The 26,530-nt window shown below is 51.6% G+C and overlaps 2 protein-coding genes across 5 annotated transcripts; both read left to right on the top strand.

The window, feature by feature from the left end:
* Positions 1-5,537: 5,537 nt before the first annotated feature.
* ORMDL3 (ORMDL sphingolipid biosynthesis regulator 3) lies at positions 5,538-12,104 on the top strand. 4 transcript variants are annotated; one of them, XM_035027040.1, is made up of 4 exons: positions 5,538-5,645; positions 8,966-9,165; positions 9,886-10,037; positions 10,452-12,104. In XM_035027040.1, exons 2-4 carry the CDS (start codon positions 8,992-8,994, stop codon positions 10,585-10,587), a joined length of 462 nt encoding a protein of 153 aa, XP_034882931.1. In that variant the 5' UTR covers positions 5,538-5,645; positions 8,966-8,991; the 3' UTR covers positions 10,588-12,104. The 4 variants fall into 4 exon arrangements, with proteins under 4 accessions (XP_034882931.1, XP_034882929.1, XP_034882930.1 ...); XM_035027038.1 differs by having other exon boundaries at positions 5,551-5,645; positions 8,971-9,165; XM_035027039.1 differs by lacking the exon at positions 5,538-5,645 and adding an exon at positions 6,012-6,233 and having other exon boundaries at positions 8,971-9,165.
* Positions 12,105-14,339: 2,235 nt separating this feature from the next.
* Positions 14,340-26,036, top strand: GSDMB (gasdermin B). The gene is given in 7 exon segments (XM_035027469.1): positions 14,340-15,506; positions 19,016-19,187; positions 20,989-21,322; positions 22,840-23,002; positions 23,049-23,164; positions 23,558-23,633; positions 24,077-26,036. Coding segments are annotated over 7 exon segments (1,242 nt in total). The 5' UTR covers positions 14,340-15,264; the 3' UTR covers positions 24,216-26,036.
* The last annotated feature ends 494 nt before the right edge of the window (positions 26,037-26,530 follow it).

Below are 26,530 nucleotides of genomic sequence, written 5' to 3'. Positions count from 1 at the left end.
TCTGAGTAGTAGACTCTGCCTGGGCAGTTGGAGAAGGCTTCACAGAGAAGGTGACACGTCAGGGATAGCCTTGAGGGATGAATAGGAGTCTACCAAATGGAAAAGGCTAGGAGGAAAAAGCACTGCAGACTAAGGTAAGAGCCAGAAAGAACAAGGTGTGTTCTGAGAATGGTTAGGAGCTCAGAGAGGGTGTATCTGGGATGTGCGGGTCAGTTCTATCCTTCTGCTAACATTCATTGAGAACCCACTGTGTGGAGGAAATGCATATGAGTAAGACACAGAGCCAGCAGCCTAGCAGGGGAAGCGGGTGTTTGGCAGATAACTGAAATATAGTGCCCTCAGTGCAGATAGAAGTCTTCACAAGGCACCTATGGGAACATGAGGCACACAGTGGATGGGAGGTGTGTGGCCGGGAATGGATTTGGGGAGAAATGCTGCTTCCTTAGCTGTGTGACCTTGGGCAGAATATTTAAACTCTCTGTACTGCAATTTTCCCATTTTAAAGTCAGGACAATAAAAATACCTACCGCACAGGGCGTTTTAAAGATTAAAAGAGCTTATACACGTGAAGCCCTTTGCCCAATACCTGGAACACAGCAATCACTGCATAAGTTAGCTGTTGTTATTACTGCTGAAGGAGTGGGCATTAGACAGGAGAGGAAGGTGATTTGGGGCAGTGGCCACCCCAGGATTTCTAGAGAGGTAGGGCCTACTAGAGGTAGTAATGCCGTTGGGATGCACTAGGGGACTTCTTCTTAAAGCCACAGTTTCCCCATCTGTTGTCCTTTTGCTCTGTAATATTCGCAGTTGTCTAGCCTACTTTTTTCCCAGGGGAGAAAATGTCAATGGTCCACATCAAAGAAAATGCAGATAGAGGGGTGTCTAAAGAACAGCCCTGCTCTTGGTTCTCAGACGGAGGTTCTGGTTCCCAGGCCTTGGCTCTGGGCCTGGAGGCCCTGGCCGGGTCCAGCCCCAAATAGCCAACCACAGGGCTGGGTGCGGGGCGGAGAGCGAGGCCCCCCTGGCAATGCTCCCTGTTTCTCACCAGCTCAGTAGCTCTCACTCAGTGCTTCTTTGTCTGCTTAGCGTCACTGCCCCCCTCCCCACCGCTGCTACCCCAGGCCTGGGGTGCCCCCCTCCCCACCGCTGCTACCCCAGGCCTGGGGTGCCCCCCACCCAAACCCAAACCCCCCTGCCAATGAACTAAACAGCTCTTTTCTTCTTTGCACTTGGTCTGAGTGTGACCTTCCTTCAGGAAGGAGGGAGGTGAGGTAGGGGAAGCAGGGGAGTAAAAGAATGAGTTGGAGGGGAGGAGGGGGTAGTAGGATTGGAGGGGCACCCTGCTTGCCCCCGCCCCCCAGCGGTCAGGGAAAGGGGCTCTGTTTCTTGACGCCCCCCCCTCCTCGCTTCTCACCACTGCCCTCATCTCAGGAATGCGTTCCCAGCTTATGACCCCGCCCATGTTTGCTATCTTGGCCCACACACTTCTATCTGTGGCAAGCAGAGGCCTCGCCACCCTGCTAGATGGAAACACCAAGGCTGGGGAATGTGTCTATCTCAGCAGACTAAGGAGCTCCCAGAGAGCAGGAGAGCCTCTGAGAGTGGCTTCCTCTGTTTTCAAAATACAAGCACATTCATTAAAAATTGAAAACTCATAATCTCACATTACACAAAGTTTGAAACTAGAGCATGAAGGAGATTGCCCCCAACCCCTCCACCTTAACACAAGATCTGTTTTTATTTTGTCGGATTTCCACGGCCTAGTAAAGGAGATGCTCAAACATCATTCAAATGTAGACTGGATTAATAAAAGGTAACACAGAGCACTTACTAGGTGCCAGGAATTGCTCGAAGTGCTTCACATTGATGGAGCCATTTAATCCTCACAGCGACATGAGGTGGGCATGATCATGATCATCCCCCTCTCCATTTAGAAACGTGGTAACTGAAACACAGACAGGTTCAGTGACCTCCCTAAGGTCACACAGCCGGTAAGTACAGGAGCTGGTTATTGAACCCTGGCAGTCTGGTGCCAGGGTCTAACGGTGTTGCTCTGTTTTTTCTTATCATCGCCGTTACTGCATATGCAGGTTTATAAAAGCTTTTATTTTTTATTTTTATTCTTTTTTTTTTTTTAAGATTTTATTTATTTATTTGACAGAGAGAGACACAGCGAGAGTAGGAACATAAGCAGGGGGAGTGGGAGAGGGATAAGCAGGCTTCCTACTGAGCAGGGAGCCCTGAGCCGAAGGCAGGCGCTTAACGACTGAGCCATCCAGGTGACCCTATAAAAGCTTTTATTACGGACAGTTTCAAACATAAAGTGGTAGAAAAAATAAGGAATCTCATGTCCCCATCTCTCGGTGTCAATAATTATTTCACGGCCCATCTTGTTTCTTTCTTTTTTTTTTTTAAAGATTTTATTTATTTATTTGAGAGAGAGAATGAGAGACAGAGAGCATGAGAGGGGGGAGGGTCAGAGGGAGAAGCAGACTCCCCGCCGAGCAGGGAGCCCGATGCGGGACTCGATCCCGGGACTCGATCCCGGGACTCCAGGATCATGACCTGAGCCGAAGGCAGTCGCTTAACCAACTGAGCCACCCAGGCACCCCCATCTTGTTTCTTGTATCCCCCCAAGTCCATAAGCCCAGATTATTTTGAAACAAATCCAGTCATCACTCATTTCCTCCACATATATTTTAGTATATATCTCCAAAAGAAAAGGAAGACTTTTTATTTAGAAAAATCACAAGGCCATATCATGCCTTAAAAATTATTATTCCTTAATATCATCAATATTAAGTATCAGTACTCAAACTTCCCCGATAACTTAATAAAATCTTTTTTTTTTAAAGTTAGTTTGCTTGAATCAGGATCCAAATATGGCCTTTGGTTGATATATTGCTTAATTTGTTTTACTCTGTCTTTCCCTCTCCTTTTTCCCTTCTAACTTATTTGTTAAGGGATTGGATGTTTGTTTTAGTTTTTTTTCCCTAGATTTTGCTGACTGCATCCCCAGGGAATACTCATGCTATTTTTCCCCCCTGATCTTTTCATATAACCTAGCAAACATTTTTCCATACTGTCCCATGGTTTTCCAGAACCACTAACTGTGCCATCCAATGGAAATACTATTTTTCTTTTTTTTTAAGATTTTATTTATTTATTTATTAGAGAGACAGAAAGAGAGAGAGCATAAGCAGGGGGAGCGGCAGAGGGAAAGGGAGAAGCAGGCTCCCTGCTGAGCAGGGAGCCCAATGCAGGACTCGATCCCAGGACCCTGGGATCATGACCTGAGCCAAAGGCACACGCTTAACCGACTGAGCCACCCAGGCGCCCCTCCATAGTATTTTTCTTGGGCATTTAGGTTGCTTTCTGTTTTCCACTCTTATAAAAAAACAACAACGCAGGAATGAACATGGGGTATACTTCCTTAGAATATGCTACCAGAAATGTAATCATGCCTCTAAGGTCTGAGTGACTTTTCAGCCTCTTGGCACATATTACCAGTTGTTTGTTCAAGGGGTTGTGCATTCCCCAGCACCACATAAGAGTGCTGTCACTCATTCTGAACAGTACTTAGGCCTATTCATGGCTGAAGGATGTTTGGTGAAGACAGGGTAATTACGAAGGCAGAGAGCTAAAGAAGGAGAAAGATGATGACAGGGACTCAGGCTAAATTAAGCAAAAAGGGATCTACAATTTACCACAGACCTAGAGTGAGTCAGAACTCTGTTCATTCCCATTGTGAAAAAAAAAACAACAACTCGATAACAGGAGTTATTAATAGGGCATGGCATGTCGGGTAATCTTTCCGTTAGACTATGCATTAGTCAGGCCCTTATTTGAGACGTGGATCCAGTCTTGGTCTTTGAACTTCACAGAGATGTGAAGAAACTGGCAAAGATCCAGAGAGCTCGATCAACTTGAGGGACGATGGAAGAATTCCAGAGAAGAGTCAAAAGAATCAAGCAGGCTCACTTTGGAAAAAATAAGACATCTTTCTTGCCTCAATGCTGGGAGGTTTCTGTAGAAAGGCCAACACTCAGTTGTTTGCTTATGTCTTCAGAAGGCTGACTACAAAAAAGGGGCTCCCACGAAGCAGGAGAAACTTTTGTATAAGGTAGAACTTTTTCAGACTCTGGGGTGATTATTTAAGTCTTGGGATGAGTGCTCTTTGGCCATTGGCCCTGGAAATATTTGAGAAGCTTCCTGTTCTGTTCTGAGTGGTTCAGATATCCACTTGCTTCCCACTAGGTGCCTCTGGGGGCCCCCTCCAGCTTTGTGATGACTGTTTCCTGGCAGTCGCCTGGGGAAGGGCAGGTGAGGTCTCAGGGAAGTGCTCCCCAGTTTCCCTGGGCCAGCATTCTCCTTTCTGGCCCCTCACATCCAATCAGGGTGTGCTTACAGCCAGTCAGGCTGGCATGTCATGACGTCATCTGACCCTGCTCTTCCAGCCCTGCGGTTCAGAGTGGACTTAGAAGCTGGGTGGGGGCAGTGAAAATGACTCAAACAAGGCCTTTTTGGTGACATGGAGAGTGGGACTGACCCAGGAGACCTCAGGGCCATTTAGTTCAACCTCCTACAGAATAGCTTCCTACAACGCAACAGGTGCTTTACCTACATTCTTTTGAATGTGCACAACCTTGGAGACAGGGTTTCATAGATGTGGAATTGGAGATTAAGACAAGTTATTTGCTTGGGGTCACACTGCTGGTAAAGGATTGCCTATGTTCTGCTGGCCTGGCAATAAAATCTGTGCCCTTGACTATGGTGCATGCAGCCGAGAAAATTGTGGCCCAGAGAGGTGGAGCCTCCCACCCAAAGCCACACAGGCTGACCTGGGACTAGAATTCAGGCTCCTAACGATTTATCATGGAGTCTTCCCAAGACACGTGGCCTCTTCTGAAGCCTAATGTGGGGTGGCTGAGGATGTGGGCTGGCAGCCTGGCTCAAGTTAACTGAAGGGTAGCCAGCCTCTGGACAAATGCTGTCCATAGGCTGCATTCTCTGCCCTCCAGACTCTGCTCCTAACCAACGTTGTGAGAAGCCAGCTTCCAGGAGGGCCTGCCGGGGCAAGGGATCCGGCTAGGCTGTTTCTCGTGGAGCCAATATATGGCCAGGGCAGAGCCAGCGAGGTGTATGAAAAAACTCTGACGTGGGGTCAGAATCTCCGGGTTTTGGTCCATGCTGGGACCCAAGCAGGGACCTATGGCAAGTCACTTAAAACTGAATTTCCTGATCTCAAAACCAGGCAAGAGTAAACCGCATTTGAAGCGCGCGGACGCAAAAGCAGGAATTGCTACACGCCAAAGCAGTACCATCTGATGTTAGTTTCGCTTGCTATTGAAACGTCTGGCCTTGCGGCCCCAGCGAGGCCAAGACTGCAGCAGGGGGGAGAAAACTACAACTCCCAGGAGGCACCGGGAGGGCCCGTACGCAGGCAAAGGAAGAAACTACAACTCCCAGGAGGCACCTGGCGGGCCGGCGCCGGGCAGTGACGTTATGGGGGCTGGCGCGGGGCGCTGATTCGGCCCGAGCTGCCAGCGGAGTGGCTGCCGCCGCGGGTTGTTACAGCTGCTGGAGCAGCAGCGGCCCCGGCCCCCGGGCACCCCTCCTGGGCCCTAGACCGCCGGCCCTGTGGGGTGAGTCCGGGCTAGCGGCTTCGGGGTGGCCGAACCGGGAGCCTCCTCTTGGGGCTAGAGGCGGGGCGGGAAAGAAGGTGGGGGCTGCTGGGGAAGCGCCCCGGGCTGAAGGGGACCTGGGCAGGGTGAGCGGAAGTGGGAGGAGGTGCATCAGTCGAGGGGGTGCATCAGCCGAAGGGATGCCCACAGAGGAAAGTGGCGGGGGCGGGGGGAGACCGAGTCTAGGGTGTCGGGAGGAGTGCTCGGGCCGGGGGAGGGGACGGGGAGAGGCTTGGCTTCGGGGATAAAGGTTTGGCCGCCTCCAGGGCTGGGTGAACGCGTGGAGGTGGGGGTGGGGCTTCGGGCCGGGCCGGGCCGGGCCGGGCCGGGCCGGGCTGGCCGGGCTCCGAGTGCGAGGTCCCAGGCTGGGGAGCGGAGCGGGAGGCCCCTCTTCGGCTTGAGGTCCCGCGCCGAAAATCCCAACAATAGCATAGACTCCACCTCCTCGTTCCACCCTCTTCCCCAGCTAGTGGGGGTTCGCCCCGGTACTCGCCGTCTTTCCATTCCCACGGCCCTCGCGAGTCCGGGAGGCAGGGCCCGAGCTGAGAGGTGAGCGACTGTGGCCCTGCGGGTTGGGCGGTGGGCCCGATGAAAATGGCATTGTGGAATGCTGCCAGGGTCTCCCCGTTGGGCTTGGATGTTTTGTGCTCCTCCTCTAGAAGGCAAAATGTTTGCTGCTTAAAGGCTGCCCTTACTTGGGGGAAAGAATGGGAAGCGCTCACCTGGCAGATGTCCTGGGGCGCACTGTGGCCCAGGCTTAGGTGCCAGATTGACAGGTTGGGCAGGGATATTTGTGTGCGGAGCCAAGGCGGGGGAAGGGAGGGAAGGAGTAGAAAAGAGCTACCAGCAAGAAAGTAGTTAACAGAACGGAGTTGCTACAGGCTTTGGTTTGAGGCAGGTTATGAAAGCACATCAGGCACTGCCAGGGCAGCCCCTTGCCAGCTAGGGCAACAGAACTTTTCAGCCTCAGCCGCTGTAGACTCACTCTGCCTCTGCCAGGCTCTTCTCCCCATTTCTTCCCTCTGGGCGAGGGGCAGTTGGGTTTTTTGTTTAGTTTTGTTTTACTAATGGAAGTGATATGTACCCTTAGTCACACAAACCTCTTAGGAGTGCTTTCTGGCTGCCAGTCGTTTTCTTAGTTTCTTGATTTCTTCTGTCTTTTGGGGGGTCTTCTGGGATTTCTGCTGTCAGGGCAACTAGTGTTCGGTCTTCAGGAAGATGCTTCCGAGGGTACCAGTTAGGTCCTAAGTCTAGGCCCCTCCTAGACTCATTGATCTTCATTGGATGCCCTGTCTCAGCAAGAAAGAAGTGTAGGATGATCTGGGATTCAGCAAAGCCCTTGGTACTGCTAGACAAAACACCAGGGACGGCTACAGGTCTCTGCACTCCTACACCTTTGTTTATCTAGGTTAGGGAGAAATGGGGAGGGACAGCAGTTTCTGGTCAGACTTGGGGAGCTCTGCCTCTCTCCTTAGTAGTAAGTCCTTCAGAGGCCTTACTTCTTAGCCAGCTCCCCACCGCCCCAGGCTTTTGCGTAGTACGTGTCCCAGGAGCCGTGTTAGGACAACTGAAGCTCCAAGGCCCTGGGAAGGTAAATAACCGAGCCAGTCCCGGTTTTCTAGTTCCTTGGGTTTCTGTTAGGCCCAATTATCCTGCCTAATGGGCTGAGCTGATGGGCCCCAGGAGCATTACTTCTGGGATGCACCCTGGGCCATCTCACGCATGTTTGCATGTTGGGAAGGTGTGTTGTGGGTCACATTTCTCCTGAGGTCTCTTAGCCTAGAGCTCCCTGAGAAGAGGAAATTTGTTCTCATTATTCTGGAAGTAAGGAACCGATCCTTGAGAATCCTGGCTCCCACACAGGCTTGGCTGTGATCCTAGCCAGAGATAGATAGCAGCGGAATCTGAGGGGGGTTGTTGCAGCAGGGTGAGGGAGATGGCCTTCTGTGTACTTTCCGGATACCCCCATCTGGGACCCCTTTCTGCACCCCCAGGAAAGATAGGGTTGTTTCCATGGTGATGACCTAAGGTCTTTATCAGGCAGGACCCGCCTTCACCTAGGGAGGTGAGCCAGTACAAAGGCAGTCTGTTCCCACCTCCTGCTGGTTCCAGGGCCCTTGGGGATCTGGGGACAGCCGAGCTCTAGACAAGGGGCTGCTCATTCCCCTCCTTTTGTGCATCCAGAAATGCAACTGGGTTGCATTGTTTCTGGGGCATCAAGGGCAGCCCTCCTGGGTCCTCCTGCTGCAGGACTTCTGCCACTGGAGGTGGGCAATGGGAAGCATGGTGCAGGTGCTGGGGAAAGAGGCTGAGGTGAGGCTGGGCCAGGCAGAGAGGAAAGGGGGCAGGAGACAGGCCGCAGGGGTAGTTTTTGTGTCCTTGGGAGGGGCATGTTGATGTGGATTTCAGCGACTCGTGGGAGCTGTAGACGTTGGCCGCGTTCTCCATCCTCGCCCCTCCGATGGTGGGGAAAAGGGCACTGGTGGTTTGGCAGCAGAGTGGGTGGCATCACAAGGGTTAGCCTGAGTGGCTATCAAAAGGATAAAACATCTTGCCTGGGTTGTTTTGTGTCACCAAGAAAGAGGCCTCCAAGTCTGGGCAGAGGTTGTCCGTAGTCTGTTGTCTTCTCTTTTCTTCCCTCTCTCCCTCTTTCCACTCTGTCAGTTCTCCTGGATCAGGGTTGGGAGAAATCCAGGATTGGAGAATTAGGGGAGAGAGTAGAAGCAATGACCCCTATATATTGCATCTCCTGCTGCCTGTTCTCACGGGCCCCACCCCCTTTTGTTCATTCTAATGGTGCGGGGAGCTCAGAGTTAGGAGATGCCACATATCAGGACCTCAGCAAGATAGTCCAGAGGGATTATGTTGTGTGATTCTGAGGGGACAGGCCTCTTCTCCCCTCCCCTGGACCTTCTGGGAAGAGGACCCTCATGGGAATGTTCTGGAAGATGAGATTGGGGAACAGGCACTGGTTTCTTTGCTCTGGGCTGGATGCCTCTTGATGACCTATCCACCCAGGCAGTCCCAGTGCCTGGAGGGGCACCATCCGGCAGTGTGGGGCAGTGTGGGGCGGCCTGGTGGTGTTTATCCCAGTTGAGAGCGGTGGGAAATGAATGGAGTTAAGTCCACACAGCCTTTCTTGGGCCTCCTTGCTTGAGAATCAAAGCCGAACTGCCCGGAGTTCTTGGGGAGAGCAGAGCCTCCCTCCCTGAGGGATTTGGGTGGCGTGAGGGGGCAGGGAAAGTGGTGTGACCTGTCTCACCTGTGCCGCTTGTTTGCAGAGCAGTGGCACGAGAGGGGCGGCAGGATGAATGTGGGCACGGCACACAGTGAGGTGAACCCCAACACGCGGGTGATGAACAGCCGCGGCATCTGGCTGTCCTACGTGCTGGCCATCGGGCTTCTCCATGTCGTGCTGCTCAGCATCCCCTTTGTCAGCGTCCCTGTTGTCTGGACCCTCACCAACCTCATCCACAACATGGTGAGGGTCTGCCTGCTGCCTGCCCAGGCCATGTGGGCTGCTCTTTGGTGGGGCTGAGGAGTCAGAGGAGCCCCCCCAGACGTGGGCCAGATGTCAGGGTGACGTGCTGACAACATCTGTCACCGGAGCCCGGATGCATCTCTCATCTCTGCCTCCTCCCGACTTCTGGGTTCCAGCCACGTGCACTCTGAGGATGACAACCTGCAGATTTGTGCACATCTCCAGCACGGGGTGGCTTGGGGACCTGGAGGGAGGGCCACTAGGAGCTGAACTAAGGGCTCCAGAGAGTCCCCAGGACCCAGGCGCCTAGCCTGGCACAGAAATGCCCCTCTCCCGAGTCCAGATCTCCAGCCATCTTCTACTCCAGCCCCTCTGCTCCCTCAGCCCCTGCTTGCTAGCTTGTACTCTGGCAGGCAAGCAGGGGCCATCCGCTCGTCCCCAGCTCTCTGGCACAGGGAAGCTCACATGGGGCCAGAGGGGCATTTCTGCAGCTAAGTTCTCCCCATGCCTTATCCTCATGCCAGGCCTGCCCTCTCACCCTGTGGGTCCCCTCTGTCTCCTGCCAGGCTCCCAGCTGCTCCATCCTGACCTCCAGCCCACAGCCCTCTGCCCCTCAGAGGGCAGCTCCACATAACCCAGAGCCCACTTTTTGGGGGTGGAGGAGCTGAGCTGGAGGGCCTTTTGCTTTTTGTGTCCTCTAACGAAGGCCCCTCCCTCCAGGGCATGTACATCTTCCTGCACACGGTGAAGGGGACACCCTTCGAGACTCCGGACCAGGGCAAGGCGAGGTTGCTAACCCACTGGGAGCAGATGGACTATGGGGTCCAGTTCACAGCGTCTCGGAAGTTCTTAACCATCACACCCATTGTGCTGTGAGTGCCTTCAGTAGAGAAGGACGCCAGCAGGCAGGCCGGGGCCTGGGGAACCCTGGACCCTGCCAGGTTTAAACCTGCCCCGGCTCTGGCTTTTGGCATGGGCGGAGGAAGGGACTTTGGAGTATCCCCGGGTCCTCTGCTGGGCTCAGGCCTTGTGCCTCCCTGACCCTGTCTTTCACCAAATGGGCCTTTCTGCCTGCCAGTGATGTAAGCCCACAGACCTGGGGTCAAGCAAGGGGACTGGATTGGGAGGGACCTCTTTAATGGGGTGATCTTGCCACCCTGCTTCTGTTCTGGGGGTCTTTCCCATAACTCCTCAGCTATCAGGGATCTGCCACTCCCCACCCAGGAGTGAGGGAGGAGGGGTCCTCCAAACAGAGTCTTATGCCTCTTCCCAACCTTCCCACCCAGGTACTTCCTCACCAGCTTCTATACCAAGTATGACCAGATCCATTTCATCCTCAACACTGTGTCCTTGATGAGTGTGCTCATCCCCAAGCTGCCCCAGCTCCACGGAGTCCGGATTTTTGGAATCAATAAGTACTGAGGGCACAGCCCCTTCCCCTGTCTGGTTGGCGGGGGGAGGAGTAGAAGACTGTGCTGTGATGCTGAAGACAGAAGGAGCCTCTGGATCCTGCTAGAGATGGGGGTCGAGCCTCTGGGCCCTAGTTTCCCCCCTCACTTCCCCTGGTAGCCGACTTGAAGTAGCTTGTAGTGGGGTTCGGGTGGGCCCCCCCAGGTCTCTGACCCTTTCTGATTTTTTTGATCTTTTCCTTTTGCCTTTTGGATAGAGACTTCGTGGGGGCAGTCATGGAATGGGCTGGGCTGCCGGCTGAATGCAGACCTGTGAGGTTGGGACAAGAGAAATCCCCTGCTCACTTGCTCATCCTCAGACTGCTAAAGCACTTTAACCCCTGCAAGGGGAGCAGGGGGGACGGTACAGCTTCTGGATGGTTTCACTTTAATTCTTAAGTCTTTAGGATGACACTCAGTGTGTGCTCATATATATGAAAGCAAGCGCATGACGGTGCCTCATCCCTCTGGGTGGAGAACTGTTCTTTGCAAGTCTCATGCTTTTGGCAGCTCCCCTACCACCCACCCTGGGTACTAGATTGGAGTGGGGAGGGTAAGGAGAGGGATGGTGGGGCTGGGTGGGGATGGCCTGGTCCCAGAGGTGAGGGGGCTGTGTCCGCTCTCATCTTGGCCCTGGTGGAGGTGGGGAGGGCGGCTAGGGCAGGGGTGGGGATGGAGAATTGAGACATGAAAGAAGGGGCCACACAGCAGCAGAGATCGGTGTGAGGGAGGAGGATGGGGATAGAAGCCAGACCTAACCTCAGTCTTTGGGAAGTGGACAGGATGGGGCAGGCTCAGAGATTTCCCCACAGCCTGGTGGTGATAATAGGACAGGAGGCTGTGGGGGGTTTAGAGCTCCCGCGTTAGTGTGAGGGGTGGGGAGGGGTGGAAGAGGCCTGTGAGTCATCGTTCGCACTGGTCCAGTTTGACACTGCCTTGTGTGGTGGTGTGAGGGGCGTGGGGAAACTGGGACATGTGATGAGTGGTAGGGCCCTTCTGCATCCTCCGCCTCGTAACCTCCTCATGCAAACTGGAGCTGGTGCAGGGCCTCTTGTGTGGCGTGTACCTGTGGGGCTCTGGGGGCACCCCCAAACGGGGGGCATGGGCCACAGAATGGTCCCCGCCCAGGCAGGGAGCGGAAGGAGCCAGGAGTGACCTGCGGGCGCTGTCTCCTCACCTGGGGGCGGGAGATGTGGGGCAGGGGCCTGAGTGTGGGCTGGAGAGGGGCTGCTTTCTCCCCTGCCCGATCCGACCAGGGTCTGTGTTACTTTTGAAAAGGTGTGGGTGCCCATGCCCCCCCTCCCAGGGCCCTGAGGGAGGAGGGGAGGTCATTGGTCCCGTTTCCTGCCTCCTGGTTCCTCTGCTCCCCACCCCATGTATCATAGGGAACTTTCACCTCAAAATCTTTCTAAGCAATGTGTGAATAGGATTTTTACTCCCTTTGTACAGTATTCTGAGAAACGCAAATAAAGGACAATGTGTTTCTGTTTCCCCCGAGTCTGGCTGCTTCCTGGAGGGCCCCCGGGGAGGGGGCAGGAGATTGGGCCACAGCTCCTGCTGAGGCCAGTGTGCGAGCATCGGGACCCTCTGCCTAGATGGCGGCCGGGGCTCTGGGGCTGCGGCTCTTCCTGCTGCCGCCCTCCTGGGCAGAGCGAGTCGGAGGGGCTGGGAGGGAACTGGCGGAGGCAGCTGCAGGCCAGAGGGCAGGGTTCTTGCTCTTGGACCTTCTTGCCCGTTCCTCTGTCTGAACTTACACCTCTGGTCTCCTGGGGCTGGCTGCTCCGGGTTGTCCTGGCCAGGAAGGGGATCAGTGACTCGTGAATGAAGCCGGAGTCCCGAGGGGTGCCCGGTCCTTCCCTCAGGATGCCTTCCCCGTTCTCACTTCTCTTCCCTCAGTGCTCCCTCCCTGGGAGGACTGCATTTCCTCCTGGCCTTTCTGCCTTCAGGGGAACTGGTGCCTCCTCTCCCTCCCCCGAGCGTGAGTGGGGGGGTTGGGGAGGGAGGAGGTAAGCCTCCAAGACTTGTTTAGGCTCTCCGGGCCAGGAAAGGAGGGAGCCCTTTAGTGAGGGAACTCCGATCTTTGGGCTTCTGGGCCTTTCATTGTGCACTCTCTCTGCAGAACCAGGTGCTAGGTAGAAGGGAGGAGCCGCCCCGGGCATTCTGGGCCCCTCTCTGGCTCTGGGCCAGCGTCAGTGTCCTTGGAGTGGGTGCCGGGAGGAGCGCAGGGTCTTTGCCCAAGTGCAGCGAGCGAGGCCCACACAACGCTGGGTGGAGGGATACGGCCCCCTGGGCCCAGTGGTGAGGGTGGGGGTGCCCTGGGAGCTTCCATGCTCTTGCAGGAGCGCAGTCAGGGTGAGGGGCCGGGGCACATCAACAATCACAGGCGGTCAAATCCTGCTCTGCCACTTAGTGGCCTCGTGGCCTCGCTTCTGTGAGCTTCAGTTTCTTCCTCTGCGCTGGAAGGATAATCCGAGTCGGGGCTGTTGGGAGGGTAAGCACAACACCCGGCACCTGGTAAGTACTTCATACGGGGTGGCCACGTTAGTATGATTCCTGTTGTTACTACGGCGATCGTCTCCTTAAACATTGCTTGTCCCAGAAGACAGGCCGGGCTCACTCGGTGGTTGTCTCTGAGGACTGGGGGGTGGGGGCCGGAGGCCTCTGCCTGGAGAAGGACGTGGGCGGAGAACACAGGCGGAGGCATCGCCGGGAGGGCTACGTGGGAGCACGGGAGGGAGGCCGAGTCCTCCCTGCTGGCGGGCCTGTTCCCCTCAGCTGTTAGCGGCTTTCGCCATCGGTCTCCAGCCCTGCCCACCACAGCGTGGCATTTTGGTAGCTGGTTCCGGCTCGAGCGCCCTCCTCATATCCCTGGCACACCCACAGCCGTCGCCTGCTGGCGCTTGGATCGCGCTTGGAGGCCCAGTATGCCTCCTTCTGCACTGTTCTCTGGCCCAAACGCACCTCGAATACGTACCAGGGGAATACATAGGTATCTCTCTGTCCTGCTCCGAGTTCTAGAGGCAGGAAGAGTTTCTAACTGCGGGCCTTATCTGCCTCCAGCCCGGCCAGAACGTGGCTTATCTGAACGCCCGAGAGGTGGGGCCCCTAGCCCTACCCAGCTTTCCAGTTCTTTCAGTTCCCTTCCCAGGGCCTCCTGAGACACAGTGGCCGGCATCTGTGCAGGGATCTTACAGAGGGGATTCTCACGGCCGCCATTCCTGGTGAGCAGCTGGGGTGAGTGGCCCCTGGGATGGGCCTGTGGGTCCTGGGCATTGCCTTTCTGGGCACCCAGAGGAATTCCCAGGCTGGGAGTGAGCTGAGAGCTGGCCACCATGATGGGTGAGTAGGTGCCTGGGCCAGCCGGAAGGGACTTAGGGAAGGTGGCCAGAGGTAGGTAGGATGGGGAGGCGGAGCCCAGAAAGCCTGTGAGGGGTGTCCTGGCCCCAGGAGGAAAGCAGAGGCGCCTGAAGAAAGGGAAACAGACCTCAAGAGGAAGGAGTTGCAGAGGGAAGGAAGGGGAGAGAAAGAGAAGGATTTGGCAGGACACCTGGGTGGCTCAGTCAGTTAAGCATCTGACTCTTGATTTTGGCTCAGGTCATGATCTCGGGGTTGTGAGACTGAACCCTGCATCAGCCTCCACACTCACTGGGGAGTCTGCTTGAGATTCCCTCTCTCCCTCTGCCTCTCTCTCTCTCAAATAAATAAATAAATCTTAAAAAAAAAAAAAAGAAGGATTTGGAGGTAAGAGCACCTGAAGGGTCCAGTATGGTGGGGACAAAGAGCTCCTGCTGAGTAGAAACAGGGAAGGACCAGCTATATGTGTCCGGTTGCACTGGTAATGGGCCTATGGAGGGTCCCGCATGGGGAGCTAGAGAGGTACAGGGGCCAATTGTAGACCAGGAGTGGGTGAAGGGGAGAGTGGGTGGGGGAGATGCCCCAGGTGGGCTTTTGGGATTCATTTTATTTTACCCAGAGTAAAGGAACCCTTTAGAGGCTGACCAGTAACTGAAGAGACAGGACCTGGGCTACACAGGGCACCCACCCCCAAGCCACTCTTACACTCCATCCTTTGTCTCTTGTTTCCTTCTGAGGCCGACTTACTACTATCTCATTGGGAAACAGTTGGTAAGAACACCCATCCACTGACTTGCAGAATACAGCAAGGGAGGGAAGCCCAGGAGTCAGAGCCAAGGGAAGAAGTAATCATTGGGGTTGGCAATGTGAGGTATGGCACCCCTTCCTGGGTCCTCTGTTCATCAACACTGGTGGGGCTCTAGCTGGAAGATGGTGAGCCTGCCTTCCTACCCCTCAGGCCCCTCTGAGCAAAGGGGCAACTCGGCTGTGGGAGATGGCAGAAAATAGGTCTTGCTCTCCTTTCCATTTGGGGTAATCACTGCTCCATCTTTCCTCCAGAAGTGTTCTCTAAAGGACAGAGGAGAATCTAACATTTGTGATGGTCACCCTCCTTAGTGTGTAGTGACTACCTCACTGTCTAGAAACAGGGAAGGCAAATAATTCCAAGTCCTGATTGTTCTAGAACTTTGGGTCTTCATTGAGCCCAGGCTGCCAAAGGTAGACTTAAAAACCTGAACCAATATCCCCCTCCTCCAAACTGATACTAGCTTCTTTTTCTCCAGTTGGTGCAGGCACAATGTGGAGCGTATTTGAGGAAATCACAAGAGTTGTGGTCCAAGAGATGGATGCTGGAGGGGATATGATTGCTGTCAGAAGCATCCTTGATGCTGACAGATTTCACTGCTGCTCTCTGGTGAGGGGGAGGAGAAATTTCTGGGGGCACCAGTACCACAGGACAGACCTCATCCTGGAGGACATACTGGAGAGAGGGAAGGGCAAAGGGCTGTTTGATAAGCTGGGTTCTGGGCCCCAAGGTCAGTATGAGGAGTAAGAGATGGCCATGCACATGTTTAAGAAATGCACAAAAGATGTTAACTAACTGGAATTAAATAAAAACCTGAAAAAATGCACAAAAGAAATGCACAAGAGGCGCCTGGGTGGCTTAGTCGTTAAGCGTCTGCCTTTGGCTCAGGTCATGATCCTGGGGTCCTGGGATCGAGCCCCGCATCGGGCTCCCTGCTCAGCGGGAAGCCTGCTTCTCCCTCTCCCACTCCCCCTGCTTGTATTCCCTCTCTCGCTGTCTCTCTATCAAATAAATTAATAAAATCTTAAAAAAAAAATGCACAAAAAAATATGCATGGGGAGAAAGGAACTTTCCCCTGTTCCTTTAGTGGAAATTTATTTTTATTGGAAATTATTCCTAAATTGTCTTCCTTTCCCATGTTTTCCCCTTTTAGGGCACCTGGGTGGCTCAGTTGGTTACGCAACTGCCTTCGGCTCAGGTCATGATCCTGGAGTCCTGGGATCAAGTCCCACATCGGACTCCCTGCTTAGCAGGGAGTCTGTTTCTCCCCCTGACCCTCCCCTGTCTTGTGCTCTCTCTCTCTCTCTCGCATTCTCTCTCTCAAATAAATAAATAAAATCTTTAAAAAAAAAATTCACTTTTAAATTAGCTGAGATCTTCTGGTGTGTTTATATGTTTATCATTTAGATGGATAAATAAACGGAGGCAATTTGCTTAGTGGTTAAGAAAGGACACAGGCCTTAGAGCCGAGAGCACCTGGTTTCTAAGCCTGGCTCTGCCTTCTACCAGCTGGGTGACCCCTGGACAAGTTGCTTTCTCCCTCTAAGTCTGTTTCCTCATCCGTCAAATTGAAAAGACTTGCAAAAATCAAATGAGACAAATTAGGTAAATCATTTATCACAGTGGCTGTGCAGAAGGAGCATGCAGTCATAGTTCAGCCCCATCCTTCTGCTGCTGGTTGTTGCCCCTCCTATTCCCCGGAGATCATGACTGAGTAGGTGACCAGGGCTCCCTAAGGACTTGCAGGATTTATAGAGGAGTCTGTTCCATTCCCCTGCCTCCCAACTCAGTTTTTTTGGATTTCAGGAGCCCCAGGGTAAGTGCTGTTGAACCCTCACTGGGAGACTTACTTCAGTGTCTCACACCGGAGGGTGAGGACTTTTCCGGCTCACACATCTCTGCTACAGCCCCTCTGGATCTCACCAAGAGATGGAAAAGAATCTGAAGAGCACCACTGCACAGTTTCAGAGCACCTGCCATTTGCCAGGTACTGCCGTTACGTCACCAAGAGCAGGGCCCAGATTACTTGGAGGTGGTGGGCCTTTCCACAAGTGGAGTTTCGTTAAGAAAGCGAGGGGCTTCAGGCAAACTTCAAGGTTATCATTTTTCAAAGACTCTGAGTTAATTCTCTGAGAAGCAAATTGCCAAGAGGCAATTTAATAAAAGCTGGTTCTCAAAAAAAAAAAAACACAAAAAAACCAAAACCCAAAAAACAGTTTGCTAAATGACCTGTTCATTGAAAACAGAAAAAAAAAACACTTTAAACTAGGATTCGGATGTTTTGCCATGACTCCCCATGGACAGGGGAGAGCGTTAAGTACGGAAAAAAATCAACTAAGTCAGTTAACTTCCTTTAAGGGAAAGTCTTGTCTGTTTGCATAAAAAATTCAGAGGCAGAGGTGAAACCAAACTTAAAAAAAAAAACCTTACAAATGAAAGATTATTTATTTTTTAACTATATGGTGCTGATGGTATGGTTAAAGTGTGCATAGGTTTTTGTTTTGTTTTGTTTTCCCGTTAACTAAAGTCCACATACTTCACTCTGGTTATCTTGGTTCTTACCTAATATCCTTTTTCTGTTCCAAGATCTCATCCACGATACCACATTACCTTTAGTTATCTTATCTCCTGAGGCTTCTCTTGGCTCTGACAATTCCTCAGGCTTTCCTTTTTGATGACCTTGACAGTTTTCGGGAGGACTGGTCAGGGATATTGTAGGATGCTTGTCTACTGGAATTTGCTTGATTTTGTTTTTTTAAGATTTTATTTATTCATTTGACAGAGAGACACAGCGAGAGAGGGAACACAAGCAGGGGGAGCGGGAGAGGGAGAAGCAGGCTTCCCGCCGAGCAGGGAGCCTGATGTGGGGCTTGATCCCAGGACCCCGGGATCATGACCTGAGCCGAAGGCAGACGCTTAACGACTGAGCCACCCAGGTGCCCTTGCTTGATGTTTTTTTCGCACGGCTAGACGGAGGCAATGGGTTTTGGGGAGGGAGACCATAGAGGTAAAGTGCCATTCGCCCTGCGTCATAGCAAGGGGATGTGCTATCAACATGACTGATCACTGTTGGTGTTGACCTTGGTCACCTGGCTGACGTGGTGTTTATCTAAAGTTTCTCTCCTGTAAAGTTAGCCTTTCTCCCCCTTCTCCATACTATGCTGTTTTTGTGCGTAACGTTTCATTTCTCTTTCCTCTTGGACAAGGTACATGCAGCCTGGTACGTTGCTCAAGAAACAAATGGGCCCGGACGTTAGAGTCACACACATAGGACTGATTTGAGGCATGTTTCCAGTTCTGTCACGTTTCCACCAGTTCCAAAATGCATGTTTCTATGGAGATCCAGCCCTGCTCCCCACCCCCCAACCTAGCAGTAGAAGCTCTTCCTCCTCTGTACGTTCGCATCTGGGTGGTCTTAGAGAAAGCGCTAGGCCTGGTAAGCCAGGCCCTTATGGAAGGGCCTCATCCGTCTGGGCAGAGTCCGCACGGATGGGTGACTTTCCAGAATTGCTTGACTTCATACCTGCACAGGTTCGTACAAACGCCAGAGACTAGACTCTGCTTAGTTCCTATTGCCCAACTCCTAATTCTTTAGCTTTACTTTTCCTTGTCTCATTGCAGCCTCTTAAATAGTTAAATAGGACTGGCTCACATTTATTGAGCATTTAGTATGTTTGCAAGGCATTTTGCTAATAAGTGCTAAACTGCATTGTTTTATTTAATTTCCTCAAGTTCAGGAAGTAGGTACTATCAGTATTCTCCTTCTATGGATGAAGAAACAGATTCAAAGAGTGAGAGTGACTTATCCAAGGTCATTTGGTAAGAAGGTGGCAGAAGAGGTTCAAACTCGGGATTGTGTGACCCCGTGATGACTCCTGGTGACCACAGTGTCTCCTGGGAGCCGCAGCTGGAGGTGGCTCAGAAGGGAAGGGGATTGTGGAGGGGAGCCCAGGGTGGGGCTGCTCCAGGGAGGCTTTTCTGGAGAGAGATCTTTTTTTTTTTTTTAATTTTATTTATTTATTTGAGAATGAGGGAGAGCACATGAGAGGGGGGAGGGTCAGAGGGAGAAGCAGACTCCCTGCCGAGCAGGGAGCCCAATGCGGGACTCGATCCAGGGACTCCAGGATCATGACCTGAGCCGAAGGCAGTCGCTTAACCAACTGAGCCACCCAGACGCCCCTGGAGAGAGATCTTTTGGGTCAGCCTCAGCATGACCTTTACCCTTCTCTTTCCAGAAAACTCCAAAGGCTGAGTTCCAAGTTCTGGACATGGTAGACTCAAAGGGAATGTTGACAGTGAAATTGCCCAAAGAAATAACAACTGTAGGGGCCTTCCACAGGTCCCACAAGCAGAGAGTCAAGATATTGGAGCCCCGGATTCCCCAACAATATCTGGATTCTCTTGAGCACCGGGAGGCTGGAGTTGGGCAGCGTGGGGAGGAAGAAGGGGAGCGCCCACTTGGAGCACCGAGGGCATCTGAGGTGGAGGGTCCTGGCCGGTGCAGACCCTCACACCCTACTCCCAACCCTCCCCGAGCCCGCTCCTCACTCAAGCCTGCCGTCCTCTTCCCCCTTCAGGAAGCCTTCTCAGTCTTCCTGCATCAGCCTCCAGGAAACCTTGAGACACCCCCAACTCACTTGCATCCTGCTAGCCTCCAGGGTGATTGATTCCTCCGACTTGGACCAAAACCTGCTGGTTTCAAGAGGCCACTCTCCTTTGTCCTCCTACTGAGTTGCCCAGATCTGTGCTTTGTGCAGGGCACTCCGCCTGTGGCAAGCCATGCCGCCTCCCTCGGTGGAGTGCGAACAGCTTGTGACCGGGCGGGACTGGCTTTACTAACCCCTGTATTTATCCCCAGGGCGCAGTAGGTGCTCAGTAAGACGGCCGAAAGGAAGTGCAATGAAATCAAAGCACCCCTGCACAGTACGCTTCCTGCACAGAAAGTGCCACCACCCCACCCCCGAGCGCCACAGAGGTTCTGATGGCCCTGGGCATGGTGCTTCCAAGGGACTTACAGGGACATCACCAGCCTTCCCCTTCAGCAGGGACTTTGTTGTTGGTGTTTTCTTTCCCTGCTGAAGTTGTCGGAAACTATGGAGCAGCTCAAGGGAGGAGACTCAACCTTGCTCAGGGCTAGCCCTCCTTGAGTGCGGTGATGCCTTTTTTTTTTTTTTAAGATTTTATTTATTTATTTGAGAGAGAGAATGAGACAGAGAGCATGAGAGAGGGGAGGGTCAGAGAGAGAAGCAGACTCCCTGCCGAGCAGGGAGCCTGACGTGGGACTCCAGGATCATGACCTGAGCCGAAGGCAGTCGCTTAACCAACTGAGCCGCCCAGGCGCCCCGGTGATGCCTTTTGTTTTCCTTTTTTAGTTAAAAAGTGAAAGACTTACACTGAAATTTTACTGATCCTTTGAACTACCCCTCCCTACCATAGTGTTGCTGGGGAGGGGTCTTTGGAGTTTTTCTAAGGGAGCTCAGTCTTTTTCTAGAATGCCTGTTGTTTCTAGAATGAGGCTCTGTGGTGTGTGTATAAAGAATTGGGGGGAGGTTATTAGGTAGAGGGAGTTTAGCAGAGGCAAGGATGTAGGTCTTCCTTGAGGGTCTTTTGGTTGCAAATTTGGATGACGTTCCATCAAGTTATTTTTATATCCTTATGGAATCAAAGATGTCTTCTGGAGCCCAAGGCTGTGGACAGTGTGGCCAGGTCCCAGGGACCAATGTGAGGAATTGTAGCCCCATCTCAGAGAAGTGGGTGTTATGACCTGGGAAAATGCATGTCTCAGTGCCACGGGAAGGGCCCATGCTTTGGACTCATACAGACTAGGGTTTGAATTCCAACTCTACACTTACTAGCTGTGTGACCCCGGACCATTCACAACCTGTCTCTAGGCCTCAATTTCCTCATGAGAAATGGGTGCAGTTCTGCCTACATCATAGAATTGAGGTGAGGGGGCAGCGAAATGATGTGGGGAGTATCTCATGGTGCTGGCACACTATAATCTTCCAGAGATGCTACTGAGTTCCCTTCCCACTTCCCACTTCCTTGCCCCATGGGTACAGTGAACTATGATGGGGTGCCATCTGCCTTGGTTTTCCAGCCTCAGAGACACTCCATCTCAAATAGGAACTAGTTGAAGGAGAGGGAGAAATGTCACTGGTAGGTGGGGCTCCTGGGATCCTGAGCTCTAGTCCCCCCTCTGCTCCCTCCAGGAAGCTGAGGAGAAGACTCCCCACTTTGTTGCAATCAATCCGGAGAATGAGAGCAGACCTGTATCTGGTGACAGAGATTCTGGAGATGGCAAGGAAGGAAACCCTGAAAAGTGAACGGCTGTGTACGTTGTGGAGCCGGGTGAATGCAAGGTTAGGACCCTGGGGGGCAGGGCCGGCGAGCAAACCAAGCCTTGACCCACCCATGGTAGGTCAGGGGATGCCAGCCCAGACCTCAGGCTCTTCAGCGCTTCTTCCAGACCTCCCTGAGCAATCTCAGCTGCTCCTGGGCCTTCTTAGGCCTTCTCTTCTTGCTCCAAGAAAGTGTGTGTGGCATTGCTAAGTCCCTCCACTGTTACTCTCATGTGATGCCCTGTTTTCATTTGCTTCTCAGCGTTTCTCACGGTTCATAATTACATGGGGATTTTTTGCTTATTGTCTGCCTCCTTTTCTGAGAGATAGGAAGGCAGGAGCCACAGTGCCTGGAATAAAAAGGTCCTCAATAGACATTTATTGAATCAACAGTGGAAACGACATGAGTTTTGGGGTCAGATGTGGGTTCATATTTCAGCTCTGCTACTTTGTACACTGTGAAAGTGGTTTACCTACTGATCTTTTTTTTTTTTTTTAAGATTTTATTTGACAGAGTGAGAGAGAGCACGCGAACAGGGGGAGGGGCAGAGGGAAAGGGAGGAGCAGAGTCCCCACCGAGCAGGGGGCCCAACTGCGGGGGAGCCCAGGACCCTGGGATCATGACCTGAGCCAAAGTCAGATGCTCATCCCATTGAGCCACCCAGGTGCCCCTACTGATCTGTTTTGAGTCTCAGTTCTCTCATCTGTAAAACAGGGATTGTTTGGGAGATCTAGCAAGACAACCACGCAAAGCACCTAGGGATTAATCAATATGAGCTCTTTTCTCCTAACACCAAAGGTGAGTGACCAACCTCCTAAAGGGGGTCCTGGGCTATGGAGTAAAGCAGCTCATCTTCCCCAGCCTGGGAAGAATGAGTAAGCAAGGCCTGGTGGGGGCAGGGGAGGTGGGGGGAGGTTCAGCTAGGCTCTGTGTCAGCCTGGAGGGGCCCTGGTGAGCTTGAAGGTAGGGGGAAGTTCCAGGGAAGGGGGAGGGCTCAGGGCTGGGTAGGAGGACTGAGGCTCTTTGCTCAGACACCCAGGATTTGCCCCACCATGACACAAATCCTTCCCTAGCTAGAGGTGTTAATGCCTATCTCTTTCTGAGTTAGTTTGTTTTTATTTTTTGTTTTGGTGAGGGGCAGAGTGTAAGGATTGGGGAGAGACATGAAAGAGGAACTTACAGAGACCGAGAAAGAATTTGTCTTTCTGAGAATTGGTTCTCTCTCTCTCTCTCTCTGGCACTAGTTTAGATAATTTGTTTCTTGCAACACAAAAGCCTTTCCAGAAGGTGAGTGGCTTCTAGGCCTTCTGTTCATCCTTCCAGAATGGGCAAGGATACTGTTTTTTAAAAGAGCATAACAAATGGCCCGGAATTATAGGGTTCTTAGGGTTGAGAATAGAATAGGGTGCACCCGGGGGTGGGAATCGGTGTGTGGGCAGGAAAAAAACCCTTGTTGGCTGGGTAAGTCGAGTTTTTTTTTTAAGATTTTTATTTAAGATTTTAAGATATTTTATTTTATTGAGAGAGAGAGAGAGAGAAAGAACACGAACAGGGGGAGTAGCAGAGGGAGAGGGAGAAACAGACTCTGTACTGAGCACAGAGCCCGACGTGGGGCTCGATCCCAGGACCTCGAGATCATGACCTGAGCCAAAGGCAGCTGCTTAACTGACTGAGCCACCGAGGCGCCCCAAGGGTAAGTTGAGCTCTTAATTGCTGTCTCTACAGGGAAGTCCTTGAGTGTAGAGGATTTCAGAAACATGAAGGAGAAGGAGCAGGACATGGTGAGAGGCCTGTAGGATCTGACTGAGAAGGAACAAAAAGATGTGCTAAGCTGCCTCAGAGGGCAGTTGCCACTCTCTGCTAAAGTGGGACTGGTGCTCATTTCCCTATTTCCTGGCCCTAGGTGTTTGAGGTTCTGATCTCTGGGTCTAGACTCATCTAGAGATGGAGGGTCTAGCGGGTCTTCTCATAAGTAGCCTTTTCAATGCTGCTGGGTTCTTGGTAAAGGCACATACAGAATCCATTCTGGATATCCTGGATGCTTTGATTAGTGAGGAGGGATGTGGCTGTATGCTGGTGTGGAGGAATTGCGGAGCAGAGGGTCTGTGGGGATTCAAATCCTAGGAGGAAGGGGGCATACATTGCCTTTTACATTTTGTGCATGATAGACCTTCACATTTTAGAACATGGCCATTTTCCCTAGGCCAGGGATTAGGGGATGCCTCCTCTACCTCCTGGCACAGTCTGGCCTCCTGCAGGCTAAGAGGGAAGCAGGCGCTATAGCAAGAGCCCATTTGGAATAACTCATCTGTCACTGCCAGGGGCCCTCTGGAACCTCCTTCTGGTGCTTGTCCCAGGTCTGATGAGACACTGAAGCCCCGACCCACTGGGTGCTTCTCCTCTCTGCCAGCCACCCTCTTCACCCTCTTTTTTGCCTCCAGAGCGTCTGAGGAGCAGCACCTTGTGGCTGAGGCCCTAGAGAAGGGGACCCTGCCCCTGTTGAAGGACCAGGTAAGACAGCCTGGGCTGAGGGCCAGGGTCAGAGTAGAAGTGAATGGCCGTGCTCGCAAGGGACTCAGAAGTCCCAGGGTACAGTTCTTCCTACTTCATAGCTCTCTGTCGGCTCGCATCCATTCAGCTGGCCTGTGGCAATTCCCTGGAACACTTGGTTTCCAAGACAACTTGGGGTGGGCTTTTTAGACTCTGTTGCTAGCCTATGGGCGGGGGTGGGGTGGGGTGGGGGGAGCTGTTAGTCCCAGGATGGCAGTGCCAACACTGATCAGCAGTGCCTGTCACTATGTTGAGCGAGTATAAGGCTTTCCAGGATCTGCAGGAAAAAGTGCCATAATGGATTACTACATCTGCCACCACCCAGGATCAAGAAGTGTGGCCAAGTATTTGCCATTTCTGGTATGTCTCCTTGTTCCTAGCTTTACAGTCTGGTATGTTTCTTTCCAGGTAGATCTGTCCTGGAGCAGAACTGGAGTGAGCAGCCCCATGATATGGGCTGGGACCCCAACGCACGACTTCTCTGTGCCCTCTGTGTTGCTCTCTCCCTCCTGCTGCAGCTGGGTGAGAAGCCGACCTCGGTGCCTTCCTAACTATATGTTAGCCCTTGAACCATTCTCCCCACAAGCCTCTGGGTGCTCCCCTCTCAGGCCATCCCTGACCCCCAGCGCCCCGCCCCCCATCACCAGAACAGTGTCTTTATAACAAACAGCCAACTGTTTTTCAATACATCACTTCCCCTACATGATAATGTCCAAAAGTCAGCCTGGATTGTATGCATGGGCTTCTGACTAAAAGTGGCAGATTGGTCATATTAATTTTCTCTCCCTCTTGAAACCTCACTAAATAAAGTAAAACAATAGAAAAGATGTAAACCCACAATGATAAAGAGAACGGGGCAGCAGATAAGAGATTCTAACACATCTTTGGAAACTAGAAGGTAATTAAAGGCATTCAAGCCGGGAGGTGTGGGCCTGAGGGGAGCGGGGAGTGTGGGAGGAGACTGCTGTTCTCTCATCATGAACGTTTTCTCTTTAATATTTTTTAAGACAAGGTAATTAAAAGTAAAAGAAATATATGCTTGTTGTAAAGTATTTCAAATATTTCTCAAATTCAAAGGTGATCTCCCCTTCTTCCTCTAATATAACCACTGTTAACAATTTGGGGCTACGTTAACAGTCTTCCTGTGAAGCAGTGTCTAAAATGGTAATTTAAACATGAAGCTAGGATGATATAACAAATTTGATTTCTGTCTTTGGTACTCGAGTTGTTTTTTCTTTTAGATTGGTAAAAATATTATATGCAACAGGAATTCTCATAAGTGCTGTTGGGAGTGAACTGCTTTAGAAAATTGTTTGACGGTATCTGCTAAATCTAAACACATGCCTATGAGCCAGCCACTCCACTTCCTAGGCACATACCCAAGAGAAAGGAGTGCATGTCTCCACCAAAAGACACGCATATACAAAAACATGAGCATAAGAGCCCCAAGCTGAACACTACTCAAATGTCCAATAACTTTAGGATGGATACATATATTGTGGCATATTTATGCAAGAAAGGAGAACCAATTACTGCTACACATAACAATATGGATGACTTTCACAGACACAGTGCTAAGCAGATAAATCCAGACACAAAAGAACATATTTATGTTTGAGTCCTCTGAGAGGCAGGTGCCAAAATAGAATTGGATGTGCAAAAGTCTTAGTAAGGGAAGAGCCTGTGAAGAATAAAGGGCGAGGGAGCAGGAATGGCAAGGCTTCAATGCAGGTCTAAAACGTATGAAAGGAGAGAAGGAGGGAAGGATTGAGTAGGAAGAGTCTCAGACTGTAGGGCACTTCTGAGAGTCTCTTTGCTCAGACCTGAGCAGAGGTGGTCTACTGGAGGAGTCCCCATCAGGCAGGATTGGCCAGGCTCTAATATCCACCCCCATGCTCAGCCTTTGGCTAGAAGCAGCCCAGGAAAGCTTGATCTCAGGAGGGAGATCTACAAGGCAGCAGATAGAGGCTCTTAGTTAACTGTGCTTCCTGCAGCAGGTTCTCTTAAAGAAAATCCTCCATGACCACCACAATACTGTATGATTCCATTATATGAGGCTCAAGAGCAGGGAAAACTAAGTAATGGTGGTAGAACTCAAAATAGTGGTTATCTTAGTGTTTGAATAGTCTTAACTGAGAAGAGGCATAAGGGAATCTTCTGGGGTTCTGGAAATATATAAAGACTGATTGTGCTAACATTTAAATCAGTATACTTCACTGAAATATTTAAAAAAAATGTTTCCTCTCAAATCCCTTTACCCTATAACATAGTCCCACTTTCTTTAGTCACTAAACTTTAGTTCTTGTTATTATTTATTTATTTTTAAAGATTTTATTTATTTATTTGACAGAGAGAGAGACAGCGAGAGAGGGAACACAAGCAGGGGGAGTGGGAGAGGGAGAAGTAGGTCTCCTGCCGAGCAGGGAGCCTGATGCGGGGCTCGATCCCAGGACCCTGGGATCATGACCTGAGCTGAAGGCAGACGCGTAACGACTGAGCCACCCAGGTGCCCCAGTTCTTGTTATTATTTAGTTTTAGTTCTTGTTATTATTACAACTAAAAATGATATTCTTATATTTGTTCTTGAGTTATTAATTTTAGATAGTATTTATTAATGTCCCAGTACTAAGGAAGAATATTGTGAAGAACAGACATTGAACAAGAAGTACAAACTAGGAAGAATGTTATTTAAAAAATACAGGGTACTTATGAAAGTGTTTAGTGAAAGATAACAGGGTGGTTCCCTCTTACCTCTGACATTGTCCCCTTCCCTCTTCCTTAAATTCGGATTCCAGCCACACCAAACTATTGGCCTTTTATTTGAACATCTACTTGTACAATGACATGCTTGCCTGCTTATTTATTT

The sequence above is a fragment of the Mirounga leonina genome, unplaced genomic scaffold (genome assembly GCF_011800145.1).
Source record: "Mirounga leonina isolate KUSES-001 unplaced genomic scaffold, KU_Mleo_1.0 Mir_200, whole genome shotgun sequence".
Taxonomy (NCBI): domain Eukaryota; kingdom Metazoa; phylum Chordata; class Mammalia; order Carnivora; family Phocidae; genus Mirounga; species Mirounga leonina.
The sequence above is the reverse complement of the archived record's forward strand: the minus strand, read 5'-3'. Positions and strand labels throughout refer to the sequence as shown.